The 21571-nt window shown below is 39.0% G+C and overlaps 1 protein-coding gene across 4 annotated transcripts in view; it reads left to right on the forward strand.

Moving 5' to 3' along the window:
- Nucleotides 1-21571, forward strand: part of SVEP1 (sushi, von Willebrand factor type A, EGF and pentraxin domain containing 1) — a 117557-nt gene that overhangs the window by 40315 nt on the left and 55671 nt on the right. For all 4 annotated transcript variants that reach the window (XR_003381994.2, XM_026797763.2, XM_026797764.2 and 1 more), the window contains exons 6-18: nucleotides 3375-3554; nucleotides 7818-8015; nucleotides 10339-10457; nucleotides 11677-11806; nucleotides 12458-12565; nucleotides 12787-12918; nucleotides 14186-14380; nucleotides 15391-15512; nucleotides 17116-17224; nucleotides 19109-19297; nucleotides 19630-19863; nucleotides 20382-20543; nucleotides 21253-21414. Coding sequence is in view for 3 of the 4 variants with exons in the window: in XM_026797763.2 (XP_026653564.2) it covers nucleotides 3375-3554; nucleotides 7818-8015; nucleotides 10339-10457; nucleotides 11677-11806; nucleotides 12458-12565; nucleotides 12787-12918; nucleotides 14186-14380; nucleotides 15391-15512; nucleotides 17116-17224; nucleotides 19109-19297; nucleotides 19630-19863; nucleotides 20382-20543; nucleotides 21253-21414 (2040 nt within the window). In the remaining variant the exon portion in view is untranslated. The remainder of the gene's footprint in view (nucleotides 1-3374; nucleotides 3555-7817; nucleotides 8016-10338; nucleotides 10458-11676; nucleotides 11807-12457; nucleotides 12566-12786; nucleotides 12919-14185; nucleotides 14381-15390; nucleotides 15513-17115; nucleotides 17225-19108; nucleotides 19298-19629; nucleotides 19864-20381; nucleotides 20544-21252; nucleotides 21415-21571) is intronic.

The raw sequence follows: 21571 nt of genomic DNA on the forward strand, positions 1-21571 counted from the left end.
ATATACTTTGAAGCATTGGAATATTTTGACTTGGCTTTGTTTGTGCTGTTGTCCATCATCCTGGAGACTTCCAATTAAAAAAAAAAATTTAAAATACCACTGTTACATGTGCTGGATCTGCTAGTCTTGATTCACTCAGACTATGAAAGGGAGCAAGATCAAAGGCATGGTTTATAGCTGCCTTGTTAATCCCAAGAGTATTTTATCACATAAATTAGGAAGAGGAGAGGGAAGGAAAATCCCTTTCCACTGCTTTGGATTTTGACATTAAGTAGTCCTCAGTTCTTTTGCTAGCTAAAATCTGCTGTGCTATTAGAAAGTCATTAATGCAGTCATATGTCATGCAATTAACAGTGACCCAGGGGAAAAAAAACCTGCAAACCCCATATTTAGTCCAGAAAAAAATTATTAGGAGAAACCTCAGAGCAAGCAGAATATCCTGTTATTGTTGTTCGTGTTTCCACTGGCTTTTTGGAAATGGAAAACGTGTTACTGATAAGAGGATGGGCTCGTGTTTAATGCTTGGAACCATGACTGAGATAACATGGGCTCAGGTACAGGTTTCTGCCAGAGCCGTGCTGAGACACTGAGCAAGCATGAACACTGACACACGTGAGGAGGCAAGAGCACTGCAGGTGTGGAGTCCTTCCAGAAGAAATGGCTGGACAGCAGGCAGTGAAGGAACTGCCTTCTCTGTAGGCACGTGAACATTGACAACAGCCTCCTCACCGCTATTAATTCATTCTGGCTTCCTAAGTAGTAGAGTTTGGTAGAATTTGCTTCTTTTTACTGCAGATTGGGTATTTCTACTTCTGTAGAAGAGCAAGCCTACTTTCTTTTTTAAGAGCAAGCCTCCTTTCTTGTGGATAGAGCATTTGAGTTTCAGCTGTAAATATGTTTTTCTTACTCCCCCTATTGGAGTTAAGATACAGCATATTATGAAGCTACTCTGAAGCTCAGAGAGCCTCACAAATGAGCATTTCAAGGCTGTTTTTAAATACACTTCCTAAAGAATGCCTGTGCATATGCAAGCACAAAAGTAGTAATACCTTCAGAGAGTAATGTGAGACAGTAGTAACATAAAGACATATTAGGTACATTTGTATGTCTTCTTTTCCTTCTTTCTTATCCCATATACAGAGGTTTTGCTACATTTTTTCCACTTAGGTGCCACCGTAGCTGTTTGTTTTTTTTAAAAAGACATTATTTTACATGTGTTGTTTGTAGTTTTCAGAGGCTGTGCAGTTAGTGGTAATTATAGAGCTGGCTTGCAATTGAGGCAGCATTCAGCCTATATGCCTATTAATTAGTTTGAGGTGTCTTGTGGTGTCCACTTGTGTGCAGAGTAAGCAATTGATGGAGAAAGGAGAGGTTGCCAAGTTGGTTTCCCTTTGAATGCATTTATAGAGGAGATCCTGTTTTGCCTCCTACCCGGCAGTAGCAAGATTAGGTTAATTGGTAAAATCAGTTTCCCAAATCAGAGCAGAGAAGCTGCTCTCTGAAACCACCCATCACCAGAGGTTGCCCTCCTGCCAGTAACGTAAACAGAAGCTGTGGAAAACAATCAAATGAGAGCAGAGCTCCTCTTGTGAGGAAGGGATGAGAGGCTGGGAGAGCTGGGCCTGTTTAGCCTGGAGAAGACTGAGAGGGGATCCTATCAATGTATATAAGTATCTGAAGAGGAGGGAGCCAGGCTCTTGGTGGTGCCAAGCAATAGAACAAGACTCAACGGCAGAAACTGATGCACAGCAAGTCCCACCTGAGCTGAAGGAAGAACTTCTTTACAGGGAGAGTGACTTGAGCACTGTAACAGGCCCGCCAGAGAGGCTGTGGAGTCTCCCTCAGCAGAGATACTCGAAGCTGTCTGGACACAACCCTGTACAATGTGCTCTAGAATGACCAATGTAGAGCAGAGAGGTTGGACTAGAAATGCTCCAGTGGCCCCTTCGAACTGTAGCCATTCTGTGAGTTTAGGGAACTGCAGTCTTGGTTATATTTTTGGGCATAACATCATCTCTCCTCATTTGTTTTTATCCCTCTTTTGAACATACTGGACTGTATCTGCCAACTTCAGCTGAGGTCAGTTTTCAGTTTTTGATCAGAGTTTTCCACTAGTGTTGGAAAGCCAGTAGCTGGCTATTGGTGTATCATCATCATCATCATCATCATCATCACATGCTCATCTCCAGACAGCAAGTGTGCATAGCTTAGCTCCTTGAGGGACCCAAAGGCCAGGTAGTGCATATGTATTTCAGAGTTTTGTCTGGAGGGGATCAAAGACACAAATCCTGGAGCATGACCTCCTAGCTGAAAAGGAACTGCCCTGAAAAGACAGTACAGAGGAAATAGGTCCTACTGTAAAGTCTTGGGTTATGACCATGAAACAAAGAACATAAATCCAGGTCATACCATTTCTACATTTTTCTTACTACAATCATTCAGATCTTCTGGGATCAATCTTAGTTACAGAGCAGCTTTGTGCTGTGTTGGAGCATCAGGATTCAGTAGTAAAACCGTAAGACAATCTCTCTTCACTTCCCTTCTTCCCTGTCTGCATACACATCCTGCACAGGACTGCATACTCCTTGGAATCACACTGCTTTCAGTGTTTGCAAGACGTTACAGGGGAAAAGACTCTGAGCTGAGCAGAGCCAGGATGACTCCATGCCTGACACCTGAAAGGGTCTCTTTTGTATCAGCAACAACCTGATTTGTTCCTTTTTGTCTCTTATGGACTTGCTATACAAGCCATATAAACAGCTTGTATTCCTTCCTACTCTCTCTGTCTCCTCCAGCATGTTGAACATCTCTTCTGATTTGCTGGGGCCTTCACATGTCTGTGTTCTATGAATACAGTCCAGAGTGCCTGAGAAAATTCCTGAGTACTGGGACACTGTCATCTAACCTGTCCATAAGCTCTTAGCCTGTTCCTGGTGTGTACTCAGCCCCTACCAGCCTGCCAGTTCGAAATCCCCCAAAAGTTCTCAGACGTTGTTGGAGACTGGAAACTCCCAAGAGCACACCCTTTTTCACAGGGGGCCATTTGCCTGCAGCTGCCCTGTGTTGGAGGCCAATAGGCATTGCCAGCTCAGGCTGCACACTGTGTACCAGATGCACAGTTAGTTTGTTAGTTTGAACTTATGTCAATACTTACGTGAGCTTGGAAGTGTGTGCATACATTCTGTGTTTTAGGAAGAGGAAGGTATCAAGCCTTTGAAAAAATCTACTCTGTACTAGCTCTATTCCCTGAATTCATACAAACTACTGTAACTAATGTACAACAGTATCTCTCCTACCTCTCTGAAAACTGGGCATACTGTAATTCCACTGATCCTCAGTGCTGAGAATGAACTGGTGTTTTTTCCCCTTTGCAGTTCGAACATGTCCCAGACTTCGGTCTCCTCAAAACGGACACATTAACTGTTCAACAGCTGATATTTCCTACAAGACAGTATGTTTTGTGATCTGCAATGAGGGCTATGAAATTGAAGGAAACAGCAAACTCACCTGCCTGGGAACCTCTCAGTGGGATTCAAAGGAGCCAAAGTGTGTGGGTAGGTATCTGATCTAACTCTGTGTTAGAGTGCAGCCTTTTCTGACATGTTATCACAGGTGAGAAATTCTTCATGTTTTAATAACTGGTGAAGCTAAGACATAAATGAGAATTTGTCAATGGATGTTTTATACACATCTTAGAAGTTGGGGAAGGGCAAAGGAATTTGTAAATGGAGAAAGTGGACAGATTATCATTTAAATACAGTGGAAGGCTGATTACTGAAAGGCTGTTGGATCTCGTTAGTGTCAGACACTGTCACACAGTGTGTTGCAAGAAACATAGAAGCTGTAGGTCTAGGGATTAAATATGATCAACCAGCAGTTTGAGTTACCATCATAAAACAAAAGTTGACATGCAGACAAGGACTAGCTTATGTTATCCAGGCACTGTGAGTGCTGACTAAAGGTGCAGCTGTTGTCATTTGTGCTGGACTCACAGCAAGGAAAGAGAGTTTTCACAAGTTAAGAGCCAAGCACCATCAGGACTCAGAGGTCACACCAGCTGTGCAGGGATACTTAGGTATGTATTGTGTTCCAAAAAATAAAGGACTGTATATTTCAAAATTATCTGTTTAGGACAAGTGTCAGGTATTGAATTAACTTTGAAAGGAAGATGATGAAATGCAGTTGAAACACTTCTAAGCATACACTGAAGCGGGGGGGAAAGTCTGAAGTCCACCAATACAAAAGTTGATCCAGTGCTGACTAAAGTTAGGGTGAAGTATATGTCACCTGGATCCAGTAAATGCAGTGCCAGTAGGGTGACTTCACTTGAACCTCGGGCTATTTCTTTACTGTTTTATTGCAGTCTTAAAAATGTGGACCTGTCTGAGACAAGCATAAATTTCTAACTGCAAGTACATTTTCTGAAATTATGAAAATAATCCACAAGAAATAATTTAACAAGACAGTTTGCTAAGAGATCCTAATCTTTCTTCTGTTAAAATCAGTGGAAAAACTTCAATTAACTTCAAAAGGAAAGGACCCTGAAATCCGGTTGGGATATTATAATTAGAAGATTAACTATATTCATCAGTTGAATTCATCCTTCCTAGCTTAGCATTTTGATTAATAAAATCCAGCGCTACTTTCTATCAGAAGATTTCTTCACACTGTGCAATATTGCCTCCATTCCTGGATTATCCGTGGCAATATCTTTTTTGCTGAGTCTGAAAAATTTAGTGAGAAAGTCACCTTTGATTGTCAGAAAGGGAAGAGTGTTAGCTAGGAAGCATCTCTGCTGCTTCTTGTGACTGGTGTTTAGAACAAGCTTGCTGAAATTCTGGTTCAATATTCATGTGTGGAATTTTATTCAGGGAGAAATGTAAATCAGAACACTGATATTGTATACTCCTCTTGAAGGTTGAAGCTGCCCTTTGTACCCATTTTCTGAATATCATCATTGTCATGGATGTATTGTCTCTTAATTTTTAGTCCAAATAGCTCCTAACTATTATTTACAGTCTGCTATATAAAAGGTACTGGAAATCCTGCTTTGTTTAGGCATTTGCAATTGATAATTTATTAATTTCATATCCTTCTGTTAGAAAACTGGAATGGAGTTTTCTTCAGTCTGTTACCTTGAAACCTTTCTTGGACTCAGGGTATCCTTCTGGCTGATTTTCTGAATGCTTTTGGTTTTGATTGCTCATCAGTGCAAAGTTTGCCATATTTGCAAGTTAGCTCACTGAGACTGTACCAGAGCCATGTGTAACCAGAACTGACACTGCCACAAAACATAACGTTTCCTGGATTGTTTTCACTCACTTCTGTGAGATCTATTGTCATGCATCTCTTTCTAAGAGACTGGAAGGTAATACAAGTTTGGATATTACAAAAATTTAAAATTTTTGTCTTTTTCATTAAAAAATATTGTTAAGAATTAGCTACTTCTGAGGAGGCTACATGTATTTTATAGGTGTCTGACAAACAAGATATCTGCTAAAAAAGGAAAGCTTGATCATTTGTCCAGTTTGGGGAGAAAAAAAAACAAAACTGGGAAAGCTCCATAGTCATGTTCTTTTGTTTCCTACCCATCTGCAAAAGTTTAGTATCAATCACTTTTAAATAAGTAAATTTTGCAAGATGCTTTTCTCCTTTCTTTGTTCAAGGTTTAGTGAAGTAAAAAGACAAATGACATCCTCCAGGGTGTTGATGCCATCTAGCGTTGGAAGAGCTGCTAATTCACACTCCTAACTGCTGCTGGCCAGTTTTCCTTCCTGCAGCAATCTTGGCAAAGGATTGAAGGAAGGAGGCATGATTTGCTTTGTAATCTTCTTATTTGCCAAGTTCCTTTTGATGTTGAAAATTACAATACAGTGTTATGTTTCATCACAGGTGCTTGCAGGTGAAAGCAGGTTCTTGTGTCTCCTTAGAAATACTCCTGTATTAATTTCCTACCAATATGACTAATGTCATTGAAATCCCTCTACCCTTAATGAATTCCAGACTTTTGGATCAGCTTGCTCAAATTCTGGAGTTGAGCACAGATAAAAAATCTAAACAACACTATTGTAGTTGCTTTTCCTGGTAAAAATCTGTCTTACTTAAAAGAAATTCCCTTTTGCTACATACATCAAATTTTATTCTGATTTTTGTCAGACATTTTAGGATTGTGCTGTAGTTGGATTTTTCTACCATAGCTGGATGTATTTTAAGCAAGAGGCCCAGCTGTTTTTACTTCCCTGAGAGCTGCAACTTCCTCTGCTTTTCATGCTTACCTGTTTCAGTTTCTCTACTTGTTCCCAGAGTAATATACATTTTAATCTTTTAGATTCCCTCTACAAACACTGTTTTTAAAATTTGTTATCTTTTTGCTGTTTTGTCAATTACCTTCATGTCGTAAGCAACCAAAACTTAGGGTTTGGGTTTTTTTCCCTGATGGAGTTGTTCCACCTTGCTGAGCCAACAGTGTCTCCCTCAACGATAGAAATGAGTTGGAAGTGTTTGTGCCCTGTGCATCCCATTGAAATGAAGCGCAGTTGTTAATTGCTTGGGCTTTTAAGCATTTCAGCCTTGAGGGTTTCAGTTTCAGGAAATACACAGAATGCTTAGAATCTTTAAATTTCTTTCATGCATAAAAACCAGTTTTCAGTTACTTGCTATATGTTTTGGGAAAGGAGAGGAGAGAAAAGGAATGTGAAGTATTTTGAATGTGAATCACTTTTGTGTCGTTAAACCATTGCTACGAGCTCAGTAGAACTTGCCCTCTGTGTAGCTGGGTTGGGTTGGTTTTTGTGTTCTCTTGGTGTAAAGACCTGTCTGATTTCTGCACTGACAAGTTATAAAGAGTTACACGTCTTCTCATTGGCTCTGAATAAGGGAGCATTTTTCTTGTGTGTTTGCCTATTAACTGTTCTAAGAAACAGTACAGGAAGTGTGCAAACTGCATTCATGAGATAGTCCCTTTTTGCCCCTTTGTTAATGTCTCCATATTTGAAGTAAAAATAACATTCCTAAAAACAACAGCTTAAGAATGAAACAAAGCTTTTGTGAACCTGTTTAAACACATCGAGGTTTTTGCTTTGATGCAAACTGTCTTCAGGATTTGTAGTGAACCTTATTAATGGAATAGTTCAAAACTTCCTTTAAAACCTTTAAGCAACCATCGACCCTCCCTGATTTTACAGAGCTCAGCTGCTTCCTATGATTGCCCTGAGTCTTTCCAGCTGTTTTGAACACAGACAAGACCAAGTCCAATTTAATTTCATTTGGAATGCAGTAAGCAAAATCATGTGTCATGTCCCTAACCTATAAAGAGTTCATGGCAGAATTTCCTTCTTCTTCTCCCTTTCCTATTTCAAGATAGAGTATAGAAGATGTAGAAAGCTACAGGTCCTCTTCAATGCCCTCTCTCCTGCTATGGTCTAGTTTTCATGGAAGCAAAGAAATGCAACTGCAAAGCAACCATGAAAGATGAACTTGTAAGGAGAAGAAGAAGAAATTTTTAAAAAGGCAAATCTATAGAGTAAGATACAGTGGATCTGCATGAAAATTATCATGTTTTGGTTTCAGTGAAGAGCATGAGCAAGATATAGAAGAACTGATAAACTGGCTGCTGTTTACTTCAGTCATAACTGAAAATCAAGTAGCAAAGTTTCATCAGCTTGTAATGTTTTGGTGCACTCATACCCCTACAGACTCTTGAAAAGACTGTGTATTTTTTGTTCCCACTAATTTTCCATATGATGTTATTTGCAGGTTTTCTGCATGTGTACTTTGTGTATGTCAGTTATAAGTCACGTTCTGCTGCTGTCTTGCAGAAAAGCGTTGTCCCATCCTCCAGAAACCAGCAGGTGTGACAGTTCTCCCTCCCAGATGTGGGCTGGAGCCTACCATTTCTGGGACTGTGTGCCAGCTGAGCTGTCCCCAGGGATTCATCTTGTCTGGAGCTAGAGAAGAAATAAGGTGCATTTCATTTGGGAGATGGAGTGCAAACATCCAGGAGGCTCTGTGTAAAGGTAGAGCACAAAATCATGTCTGGGTATACACGAGTGCAGAATTGAGGGGCAGCGCACAGCAAATAACCGAGTGAGAACAGGCTTGGAGTGGGGGAAGCACAACTTGCACAGTGTGCAAGAAGTATTCCCTGGACCTTTACAGCTTGCCTGTCAGATTTAATTGTAGTTTGTAATAAAAATGTGGAGTTCAGAGATCCCTTGAGTGTGATCTTGTAGTGTTCATCATCAAGTTTCTCTCCTAGGCTCCATCTCTCATTTGTTAGGAAGCTGCCTGAGGTAAATTTCAAATTTCAAAGTGGAGGTGAAAGCTCATAGCTTGAAGATATTCAAAGTGGAACCCAAACTTCTAATAAAGTAATAATAAAATAAACTTATGTTTTAGCACAAGTTTATATAAATGCTGTAAAGGCTGTGTAAGGCCTGGCTGATAGAAAGACTATAGAGAAAAGTTCATTTTATTTGTCTTTGAGTCACTGCAGCTGTTGACATGCCCCAAGCAACGATGCACAAGAGTTAAGGCCAGAATTCATTAACACCAAGTGCAGTGGCTGGCCCAGAGTGTAAAGCTGGGCAGGAGAAGGTGGCATGCATTTCAGTATGGCTCTGCCATATTTACCCCCCTCTCTTCTAGAGGTGCTACGTTATTCATTCCCTTACACACAGCCATAACTGAGCTGGAAAGGGTCTGGCTTTGGATTATAGTAGGATAAAAACAGGAGTTTCTCTGGGAATGTGCTCTTCACCTCTTTGTGAACTATTGTGCTCTGAGAATTATTTCTTTCCCCCCAAACTGGGGCCCTGGCCAGCCCCTGGGTGCTGGAACAGCACAGAAAACAGTCACGCCAGTTGTCATGCCAGGTCGCTACAGAAACTGAGGCTTTTTTTCCTCTGTACAGGCCAGAAAGATTTTTCTCTCTCTCTTTAAACATACTGCTTCCCATTTTGTGATGTACCACATTGTTTTTCTGAATCTCTTGTGTAAACCTGGGCCAAACCACAGTTTTTAATATTTGATGGGATCCCAGGACAAGCTGAAGTGTTTAGATCAAGATAAAACAGCATGGCTTGGGTTCAAGCTTTTAGGTACTACCAGTGCATGAACTCGTAGGAGGCACTGAGAAACTATGAAGCTTATTCTTTTTGAATAAAAATGAACAGTTGTGTTTCAATTGCTTACATTCTTGTTATTGTCTTTCTCTGTTTTGGTGCCAACAAATTTGGCCAGTTCATAAGAGCCATTTTCTTTCTGACTTATTTATTATTACCCTTTTTAGAGAATTTCACTTTCAAGTGGAATTTGCCCCAGCCTGAAGGCTGTGGTCAAGGGAGTGTGAACCATAAGTGGTAGTTATTTATAAGAGTGCATTTCTAATGAAATTTTCATTTGAATGAGTTCAAAGGAAGGCAAAGTCCCACGAATTTACTGCTTTACCTTCTTAATTATGTAATTTAATTGCCCAAGTTATGTTATTACTGGAATTATTTCATAATAAAAATATAAGTTATATCAGTCCTGAGTTGTTTTAAAGCCTCTTGGGCATAGATGAGTTCAGAGCCAAATGTATCCCTGTCTTATGATTCTAGAGACCATTTATCAAGCACTACAGCAATAAAAAAACCTGACCACAAATGTTTTGGGGGGCCCTGTGCCAAAGAACTGAAGAAGTACTTCAAACTTCAAGTTTGTCAGAGAAACTTGAGGTGTAGATGTTGGTGGTGGTGTTACCCATATTGTACCACCAGTCCTCTGGAACCATCTGGCATTGTCACATGTCACAAGAAGACTGCATTTGCCCCACATAATACCTTGTAACAAGAGTTTATTAAGGAACATTTCCAGCAACTGCTGTCTGAATTCTTGACACTGTCACTTTTAAGTCAATTCCACAGCATGCTCCAGAGAATTTGAGTCACTATTGTCTTGTTTATAGTATCTATATCATGTCACAACTACTTTCAGGTTTTTTTCGTTGCTGACTATCAGAAACAAATGTTTTCATCTGTGTGTGTCCTGTGTCTGGGCAGGGAAAGGAAATGGATGGAAAAGGAAGGGATGGGTAATAAAAGAAACAAAATTATTCTTATTTATTATTTGATATTTAGTTCTATGTAGAATAGCGTTGTAGTCAGTAATAAACAAAAATACAGCAGAAATCAGTCCTTTCCACAGGAGAATTTACTGTACATGTGTGAATATCTAGGAAAGAATTACAAATGGGTAGAGACATAAATTTTACAAAAAAGGCGGTACAAAAAAGAATGATTATAAGGTTTTACTTCTGCAATGCCTCATATAAAACCAGATTGTCTTTTTCTGGTTTAGATATTGAAGCGCCTCAGATTCACTGCCCAGACAATATTGAGACTGTGACTCTGGAACATCATAACTCTGCTAATATCAGCTGGCAGGTACCAACAGCTAAGGATAACTCTGGTGAAGAGGCAAGTCAAAATCTGTATCTATTTAACTGGAGGCAATCTGTCTGATTTCAATAATTTTATGATCTACTAGAATTTCTTTCTTCTGATAAGCGGAAGTAGAAGAAAAATCTCCTGGGAAGTTTGTATCTTGAGAATTCAGCATTTTCTGTCTCAATTAGATTTATACAGTCACAGAACACTGCGTGGAGTATCAGTGCATAAAACCTCATATGGTTAATTTATGTGGTCAAAAGAAAGAATGTGCTCTTGTTTATAATATGAAGACAGCTGCCTTAAAAATGAGCACTTAGAATGTGAAGAAGTTTAATAAACTCGTCTCAGAAGGAAGTAAACCAGTTCATTATTCTAAAGGGCTAACAAGAACACACTGTGATAAGTAAAAACCAATTTCAGCTTCCTGGGTGAGAAAGAGAAATCTGATTTTCCTGTGCAGGGTTCAGAAATGTGGCCATTGGCTACTATGCCTGTCAGGGTGTCTGGAAATTGAGTTACCAGGAAAGCTTGCTCCAGAGCTGTTTCATAAAGAGCAGCATTCCCTACAGGCTCAGGCACGATCAAGTTACAGCAACTGTATGCTTTATCAGGAGTCAGCAGAAGAGCAGCAAGTCTGTATGAGCTTTTAATGCGGGAAGTTTTTTTCACTAGGAAACTGAGCTATCTCACTAAAAGTGATTTAAGTTCAGACATTATTTTCTATGGCATAGCTATGGTACTACAGCTCTGCTGTCACAGGGTCGTTCACTGAACTGTACAAGCCAAGTGCCATACTGAAGCATCTGTGGGCTATTGACTCACACAGGTACATAGATTAAAACTGAACATGTGCGTTCTTATGACCCACCACTGTCTGCTCCACTCCTCTCCCAGGTCTGCTGCCCTTGCAGCTGGAGCTAACAGGTCCTGAGCTGACACAGTGTGCCTTCATTTGACAAACAAGGGTCAGTGTGGAATTTTCTCAATGCACAGTGCTGTAATCTGCACCGGGTCAGGGTCAAGATCCTGATTAGGGAAATCCATGTTGCTGTAAGGAAGGCAGATTCAAGAAGGGGCACAGAGCACTCTGTTGTAAAGTGTGTCCTCATTACTTTGAGGGGCTATTTGCATTCAGAATGAACAGGCTTGACATTGAAGGATACTATTCTGTCCACTTTTTAAAACATGAATATTATGATTAGTAACCAGCTTTGGCTTTTAAATAATTAATGTTTTCCTGTAACAGGTCTCAGTTCATGTTACCCCAGCTTTCATACCACCATTTCTTCTCCCAATTGGCGAAGCTGACATTACTTACACAGCAACTGATAAGTCAGGCAATGAAGCAAGATGCACATTCAATGTCAAGGTTATTGGTAAGTGCTGGTAACAATCACTGGCTGTCTATCATAGCTGAAGCCTTCTTATTTGTGCAGAAAGAGATTGTGAGTCACTGGCCTTCTCGTGTGCAGTTATAAGCAAAGGAATATTGTCATCTCCATAAAGGCTTTGCATATCTCCATAAAGGCTTTGCATATGTCCAGTCACTGCTTGCAATGTTCAGTTTGGGGTGCATTGTATTCTGCTGTTCTTTCTGACTGTTAACATTTCTCCTCACCCTGGTTTATTAAATGCATTATTGCATTGTCAGTTATTGCCGTCATCATGAATCTCTATTTATTTCTTGAAAGACTCCAACAAAGTTTCCAAAGTTCACACATATTGCACTGCTGCAAATCCTTATTCAAGTATTTCTGTCAGACAGTTGTGTTATTCAGGTGTCCTGCAGGTAGTCCAAGGTTTGCTCCAGAGAAGGCAAACACCGCAGAAACCACAAATTCAGTAGAATAATTACTCTTATCAGTAGAATAATTACTCAGCATCTTCCAATTGCAGTAACTTGCAAGTATGCACCTTTGTTGTATCTTCCAATATGAAATTAAAGCTGCCGTTCTGGTTAGAGATGCTATTTGAGTCTGGCAGTAGTTCTGCAAGCTAATGTGATGCCATCCTTTCAAATTCTGCAGATGCAGAACCTCCTGTTGTTGACAGATGCAGATCTCCACCACCCGTGCAAGCAGCAGAGAATGACTACTCAGTGACATGGGAAGAACCAGAATTTTCGGACAATTCAGGTGAGACAGTGGTCCCCAAAATATACATGAGACAGTGGAAGGCCAGAGAGCTCCTTTTGCTCTTGATCCCTTGGAGTTTGAGATTAGCTGAAGTTCCTTTTACTTAGTTATTTTTAAATAATTTGGAAGATTTTCTGCCATTTCCTTTTCCATTTGTCAGAGTTGGGTATGAGGAGCACTTCTCCTTACCAATCCTTTAGGTTATCTTTCAACTCTTCTAGGTGGTCCACTGGCCATCACTAGGAGTCATGCACCTGGAGATCTGTTCCCCAAAGGAGAGACAACAGTCCAGTACACAGCAGTGGATCCTTCTGGCAACAGCAGGACATGTGAGATCCACATTGTCATCAAAGGTGTGTTGTCTTCAAATTCTGGCCAAGACCTGGTGTTGTTTTACCTGAATATCATGAAGGATGCAAGACTGCTCCACCTCCTCATTTAGTTATTCCTATTTTGTATTGAGGTAACTTGAAGGCAGTCAAAATATTTGCCAGTACCAACAAATAAATTATCTACGACTGAATCAGCACAGCAGTGAATTTGGTACTGTAAATTCAAATTACGTATAAAAGCATTGAAATTATGATTCATTAAGTAGTAAAACTTACAGTTTTTGCAAACCTATTAAATGTATTAATAGGTGTTACTTAAATCTTGCTTCTACCAATTTTTCTCTAATTACATGCAAATACCAATGTTAGTATAATACAGCAGCAGATAATAAAACACTCTTTAGATTTTGGAATATGCCTTTATCTTTAGATATACTACTGCATTTTGTTTATTGCATAAACATCTCTTCCCCATAGTTCCCTCTTTCATTAAAAATCAAAGAAATCATTTGGCACATAAATTATATTAAGAATGAAAAATCTACTTTATATCTGCTTTCTACTTTCTATGTCTCAGTTGGACATCTGTATAAAAATATCTGTTAGTGAAGAGAGAATTTAAAATCATGCAGACAGGAATTTTGGTATAGCTTTCAGGAAAGGTGAGTTGAAGATGAATGTGCTAGTCTCTGATTTGCTCTAAAGCTCAGCAAGAACCACCAGTGCTTGGAACTGGCATTGTTCCAAGGTCTATATCGTCTCAGACTTTTTGTGGTTCCCTGTTTGTGACATAGTTTCTACAGACATTCACAGCTTCCTTCACAGCTGGCCTGAAACATGAGTCATAACTGAGGGCATGAGGGTATCCTAAGATGATTCTAATGAACTCATATGTTATTGTGAGGGTCCAGAATGTTTAATGTTTAATTTCAGAATTCAAGATGTAGTATACTTTACTAGAATTCATTGTATAAAGTTTATGTGAAAACTTAGTTTTTTAAACTTAGATGTTTTAAATTATTTTAATAAACAGTTTTTCATATGTATAACTTTTTTTTGAAGTCTTCATGTTTCTCATTTTCTGATTGCAATAGCAGAATTTGAGAATTACTTAGCAGTAGCCTGATCCTGACTTTATGGGAATAGCAAATAATGCTTCCACAAACTTCAACAGAGGCAAGATCAAATCAATACTAGGTACTTTTGGAAATCCTATCAGTGCTGTTTTCATGCAGGATCACTTATTTCACCACATTAATTGATATATAAATCTTTGTACTTTTCATAGGTTCTCCCTGTGATGTTTCCTTTGAGCCTGTGAATGGTGATTTTGTATGCACATCAGATGAAGCAGGAGTTAATTGCACATTGCACTGTGCAGAGGGTTACAGCCTTTCAGAAGGAACAAGTGAAAACTACTATTGTGCATATGATGATGGTCTCTGGAAGCCACCTTATTCTCCAGAGTGGCCTAGCTGCTCTTGTAAGTCTTACTGTTATTAGAATGGATTTGCAACTCATGAAACACTAAATTTAATGAGAAAGCAATTGAAAATATTTTAGAAAATCTGACTTCTATTTATTTATATAACAAATATACATTGTCCTCTGCCTCTGAATTGTTACAAAGATGGTGAAATAATGTTTGGAAGTCTGTAAATATGTTTTTTCAGAAGCTGTCTGGATCACAAAAGTAGCAGTGAATTTCAATTCCAGGAGTCACAAAATAGCAACGATGGCAAAACAAACAGGTTAATTGAAACAGTTTGCTAACAAACACATCAGTGTCTTTTTAATAAGAATACAACAGTCTTTGCAATTTACTAATTGAAATTCACAGTGTTTGCTGTGCTTACATATCTAATTACCACCAGATTAGAAGAGCTTATGTGTTCTCTTTGAGAGGGACACATGCGAAATTTCAGTGGTGGAATTTTGCACATTTAGTGACATTTTTATAATATATGTATTAGAACTACATTTGAAGCCAGTCTTGGTACCATGTTGCATCCACTTCCATCAGAGTCAATTTATTGGTTTCAGCAATAAAAGATCAGTGTTTCAGCTATGAACAAGCTAGAGTTATGTTTCAGAGCTGCCAGTTCAAAATCCGTAACTTGGACACTTCAGAACTTGGCTTAATTTCTGGATAAGAATTTTTATATTTAGTCTAGCAGCATTAGTAATAAGACTTTCATATTTATGGCATTCCTCTCAGAAGTCAGCATGGAGTTTAGTTGGCAGTTCATTGTTTTCTTCCATTGAGAAAAAACTGAAGTAGAAAAGTTACCTGGGTTTTAATTTCTTCAAACTTTTCTAGTAAATTTTGTGCCTGCCAAAGGGTCAAATCATTGACTGAGATGTAAGTGATCCATTTGGATTGCTAGACTGCACTTACCTTCTTGTATTTCAGTTTTAGCCTAAATTGTCTTGATTTTAGTTCTGAAACTCTTGCACTGATCAATAAAAATTTATTTCTCCAACATTTTTCAGTAAATCGTTTTGCAAATCATGGATTCAAATCCTTTGAAATGCTCTACAAAGCAACACGATGTGATGACAACAGTCTTCTAAACAGCTTTACTGAAGCATTTCAGAGTGCACTTGGTAAAATGGTAGGTTAGTAAATACTCCTTCTCTTTGCATACTTTTTGAAAAATATTGTTACTTTTTCCAAATATCTAATTTTATAGAAGGAAATTGACAGCAGAAGCTTTGAAATTAAATCTGAGATTTTTCAGAGGGTAACAAGATATTTTTAAAAATTAAGATGGTTCAGTGGTATTTTAATGTAATTCAGTTTGGTCTCCAATGTGGACTTTTACAGGACAGAATTTATACAAGTATCCAAGATTTTCAGTAGGCTTCCAAAGAGAACCTGTGTAGTTTTGAAACCCCCAATCAATTGTCCCCTCAGTTTTTGAAAGTTGGATGGGATCATAAAATAAATGCATTTTGTATAGGATATGTATGATATATAACCAGATAGTATGAATTAACACACACGTGTACAAATGGATACATTCCACATTTGGTGTGTACCTCCAGGCACTGAAATCCAGTAGCAGTGATCTGGTCAGGTTTCATGAGTTTCTGAATTCTCACTCTTATCATTAAGAACTGCGCAATACTGAATTTGAAGAGGCCCTGTCTTTCTTCTCTGCCATGACTCTTGCTCTCCACTTTAATATCACAATCTCCCCTGTTAATCCACAAATCTCTCCTCATCTGAGAAGCAGAACCAGCAGAATGTTGAGTTCTGATCCCAGGAGTGAATGTCCTGGCCTAGTGCGACATCATTTTTCCAGTAGAGAAAACTGGGCATCTACAGGTGTTTTTGCAGAATAAAGCCCATATTCTAATAAAAGGTTGTCTACTAACTAAAAAAGTCATTGTTAGAACATACAGATCGTAGGCAAACTCCTGCAGCTTTGGAACATATGTCAGTAACACTTGCCAAGTGGCTGAAAAGTTAGGTGAGATGTCAGGCAATGTCTAACACTTGGACATAAATGTCTGTTACTCACTTGCCCTTATTCAGGTTTGTTCTTTCCAGTAGAGAAATCTTGATTGGTTTTATTTCTGTTTCTTTCCCTGGTGCCACCAGGTTCCAGTGCTTGGACCGATCCTATTTGCATGTAAAAGATAAGAAAAAAGTGGGTAGTGACCTATCCAAGCATTTACATATAAATGCAACAGTCTTGAAAAACCTTTAGAAAGGCTGTTTTGAATATGCTTATTACTATTCACAAGAATTTGAAGAAGTAAGGTTTGAAAGCTAGAAAAAAGTGACAGCATTGTTTTAAACCTGACAGAATTACAAGTAACATAGCTGGAGAAAACACAGGTGCTTTATAAATACGAGTTCTTCACTCCTCTTTGGCAGGGAGAAAAATGCCTGAATTCATTTCTGTATTCTTAGATTTGGCATGCAAGAGTGATTATTTGCAAGAGTAATGAATTGAAATCTTCTCTTAAAAAAAAAAATATCTATAATGAAGAGATTGTACTCATGTAAATTGCTTTCTTACTTCCAAGCTGTATCAATAAAACATGGTCTTCCAGCAGACCTCGCCAGGGTTATAAGAGACATGAAATGGGAAATCCAGTGTCACTGACAGAACCAGTACTTTGCATTGCAATTAGAAGTTTTTGTAAGTCAGGGGAGAGAGCTATGTGGTTTTATGTTCTTAAAGTTATTCTTCTTTATGTTGAAAGGTCCCATCATTCTGCAATGATGTTGATGATATTGACTGCAGATTGGAAGATCAGACACAGAAACACTGCTTGGAATATAATTATGATTACGAAAATGGATTTGCCATTGGTAATTATTGATTCCATAGGTTCTTAGCCATCCAGGTTTAAAGCAGCATGGTTCTTTCCACAATGTCTTTAGTGAGATTTTCTTTTTTTTTTTTTTTTTAAGTAACTGTGGTACTCATAAGGTAATCAGCAATTGCATAAAAGGTTTTATAAAAATATTGTGGAACTTTTTGATATCTTGTATCAATGCTGCTTCCTATATAATGTGGGGTAGAATTTCCTGGGATGCCTTATGGTGGGGAGGGAAAAAAAGCACACACACACACAGAGTCCTAGAAACCTGCTTGGTTAGCCTAGAAAAAAGGAACTTCTTAAAAACATAGTTTAAAACCAAAATACTGAAAAGCTACAATAAATAGATTTGGAAGTTGTTAAGAAAATGAGGAGCATCTGTGATGCCAGTTCAGATCTCCACAGAATCATCACTGTGTAAAGCTGTATGCGCTTAAGTTGGCTTATTTGCTGTGAAAATGCTTCCTGCATGCACAGGCAGATTTTGCACCATGACTGTGGCAATATCTGAGTGAAAGCCATAACCATCCTAGTGGTTGTTCCCACTTTGGTTCATGCCAAAGTAAGTATGTTGTCATTTTCAGTCCATTTTTGAATGGCTTAGTGACCATCTTGTACTGCTGTTATTCTTGGCCTTTCTGAGTCCTGTAAGGTTGCTGGGAGCAGAAAAGCTGAAAGTGGAGAACTTACATTACCTATCTTAGCAGGAGGCATTTTGGCAGATCCACATCAGAATCTGTCATAGGACTGTGTCTCTTCCACAGGTTTATAGTGGAGTTACTTGTTAGAACTTCCTGCTTGTGCTCACCTTTTATGATGCTTCACTCTGAGGGCATTTGTTTGTGCTCAGACATGGGGCAGGTCTGGACATTCAGTCTGCAGTTGTCATCAGGGTAAGAATGAAAGCCAATGACAGCTGGAACTAATCTGTAAAGGCATGTGGAAAAAACACTTACAGACATGGAATTTAGTGTCCTATTCTCTTCTGGTTCATGTCAACCTCTTACCAAAATAACCTTGTTGCTGTTTTGCCAGGAGTTTCTCATAATTTTACGCTGTGGAAGCAGGAGAGAACTCTCTTCAAGGCATAAGAGACAGCAGTTTAGAAAATCAGTTGTGAAACACACAGTATTAAACTGTGGAGTTAACTTGTCCTAGTTACCACTGTAAACAAAACAATATTTGTGATGCTAACAGATAATCGGCAGATTTTTTTTTCTGTCTTCATATCTTTAAAAAAATAATCTAGATCAATGAAATAGACCACATCCCTCTAGATTTAGTAATCATGAAAAAGTAGATTACGTACACAAAATATTTTGTTTGAAATCATGTTAGAGTGATGAAGGACATTAAAGAAGGGTGAATTTGACTCACTGTGTATAACAAGAAATGCCTGTCTGGGGGTAATACACAGACAGGGTGATGCCTTTTCTGAGAGGCCAGACAATGTTAGAACTGTTCAGGAGTTGTTAGTAGAAGATGCAGTGGAGACATGGCATAGTGTAAGCTGGCAAGAGGTGGAATCAAAGGCAATATGGAATTGTTGAAGAAGTTGCTGGCAGATGAAGGTGCATGTGAGGGTTTATGCAAGGCATGAAGAGAAAGAATTGCAATATGTGACTATTATAACTAGTTCTTTAAAACTTTGACTGATTTCACCAGACTCAAGACCTCTAAGGTATCAGTCAGGAGTAAAATTTTTTGTTAGTAAAAACTCAGGTACAGTGGCCACTTGTACAGATTCAAAGCCAGCACATATCATCCAGAGCTTCAGACAGATTATGTTGGAGTTGTATTTTAGAAGTAAGTGAGGGTACTTATTTTCCACATGATGTTGATTTCTTTTTGGTTTTTTCTTAATATCCCACAGGACCTGCTGGCTGGGGAACAGCAAACCACCTGGATTATTCCTATGGTGATTTTGTTGATGCTGTACAAGGAGAGGATTTACCCAAGCATCTCTCTGCCTCTGTAAAAGCAGCACCTGCTCGGGTCAAAAGGCATAAGCTGAATGTTCCAATGACTGACCAAAAAATCAAGTTAATATTTAACATTACAGGTGAGACAAGTCAAAACACCGAACTTCTCTGCTTCCTTCTTTTTAAAAATTGTGTCTCTAAGAGATTCAGTAAAAATTCTTTAGCTCACAGAAGCCTGGTGAAGATGCAGATGGCAGTTCTCTGGATAAATTTGATAGCCCCATTTCATAACAGACTTTCTTCTTGAGGGAAAGATCACAGCCTCATTGTCATGGAGAGCTTTGTGCACATGGCCTCCTTTTCACTTTCCACTGGCAAGCTTTAGTGCTGCACTCTTGATAAGTTCCAGAGTACGCCAGAAGTGCTGACTGCAAAATTTGTGTATTTTTTGTGTTTGCTGTTTATATTCCAGCTAGCGTGCCACTGCCTGATGAAAGGAATGATACAGTGGAACTGGAAAACCAGAGACGGCTCCTTAAAACTCTGGAAACGATCACAAACAGGCTGAATAGAACTCTCAATAAGGAACCTATATATTCTTTTCAGTTTGCATCTGAACTCATTGTAGCTGACACCAACTCACTGGAGACCGAGAAAGCCTTTCTTTTCTGCAGGCCTGGTTCTGTGCTGAGAGGGAGAATGTGTGGTAAGCCAGATAACTTGTTTCTTATGTGTGTTTAAAATCCTTTTGCAAAACAAGCTTTTGGAGGATGTTTGCTGAGGGTTATGATTTGACACAGTCCAGTGTTTGTGGTCTCCCATAACAATAAACTGCAAAAATGCTTTGCACAGTTTGACTTCCAAAGGATGTTTATATTCCTAACCAAGGCCTGTGGAAAAGGGATCCTTTGTACCCAGGATTCCACTCCCAGGGGGAAATCAGGCATATCCTTGCTTGGCCATGCAGAGAAAACAGTGCTTGGTATGCAGTCTTTTAACCCTGTTAGTCCTGTGAGTGATGTGTAGCTAAGGTGGATATTGGATTCCATTTCTTGTGGATAATTAAATCTTTGCAGTGTTCCAGAGAGATATCTCCCTACCTGCTGGGGAACAGAGCCACATTTCATAAAACTTTGTTTGAATAAATGGGAACTCCGGGGGCAAGAGAGGTATGTATGATTTTTCACTCTGAGGGAAACTTAGGTTTCCAACATTACATTACAGTCAACTGCCCTTTGGGTACGTATTACTCCCTGGAACATCTTACCTGTGAAAGCTGCTGGACTGGATCCTATCAAGATGAGGAAGGGCAGCTGGAATGCAAAAGTTGTCCATCTGGTAGCTATACTGAGTATCTACACTCTAGAAGCATCTCCGAGTGCAAAGGTAGGGACTTCTGTCTTATTGGGACAGCCACTTGTGAATTCTTGGTGACATCCTTTTGGACATGGTGGAAGTACTGGAATGAAGCTAGCGTGTGAAACGAGGAGCAGTCCTAACTGCACCTTAATGCATATGTAAATATATGTTTTCATCACTGCTCTACCATGTGGGATGCCCAGGCAGAGGTTCTAAGAGTGGGCCTGTGATGCTTTGTTTAATTCCTGGCTTTCATTTCTGTATTTCATTTCTGTGATTGCATTTTTCAGACACTAATACACTTAAAATAATTCCGTTGTCATCCTTGCCAGCCACTTTCCATCCTACCCTACAGTGCTGAGCCATTGAACAGCACAGAACCGCTATGTGTTCATGAGTTCTTCTGAAAAGGAAATAGCTAGTTTGATTTAATTTTTATTGTCTTTATTGCCTTTAGTTTTGTTGATTAAAATGAGTAACTGAGTTGCAGTAAGTAATCTGTGAGGCTGATTGCAGAGAAGTCACTTGTTAATAATTCATAATTGCACTATCAGTACGCTACCACAACAGTCTTTTTTTTTGCTCTTTGTACCCGTTAAGTCCTTCAGAGTAGAGTGTGGTCCAGAAATAAAATTCCTTGTGATGTGTATAGTGATTTCAACATTATTGTCAGAGATCAGAAGCCCTGTTTCCTGTTGGACATTGCTCAAACTTTCTGAACTCTTTTGCCTTATAGCTCAGTGCAAGCAGGGAACTTATTCACCTAATGGCCTTGAGACGTGTGAAACTTGTCCACTTGGAACATATCAGCCTTCATTTGGATCCAGGAATTGCATCTCTTGTCCAGAAAATACGTCAACAGTAAAAAGAGGTGCAGTGGATGTCTCAGCTTGTGGAGGTTTGTAACAAAAAGGGTAATTAATATTTTTTAGACTAAATATTAAAAATTGTTGTTTAAATATCAGCTAATGTTATCCAATTCATCAGCCTGAGACTGAATTCCTATTCTGGTTAAGTGTAGACCAAGGAATATTTCCATCAAAATGATAGGTCAT

The sequence above is a fragment of the Zonotrichia albicollis genome, chromosome Z (assembly GCF_047830755.1).
Source record: "Zonotrichia albicollis isolate bZonAlb1 chromosome Z, bZonAlb1.hap1, whole genome shotgun sequence".
Taxonomy (NCBI): Eukaryota; Metazoa; Chordata; class Aves; order Passeriformes; family Passerellidae; genus Zonotrichia; species Zonotrichia albicollis.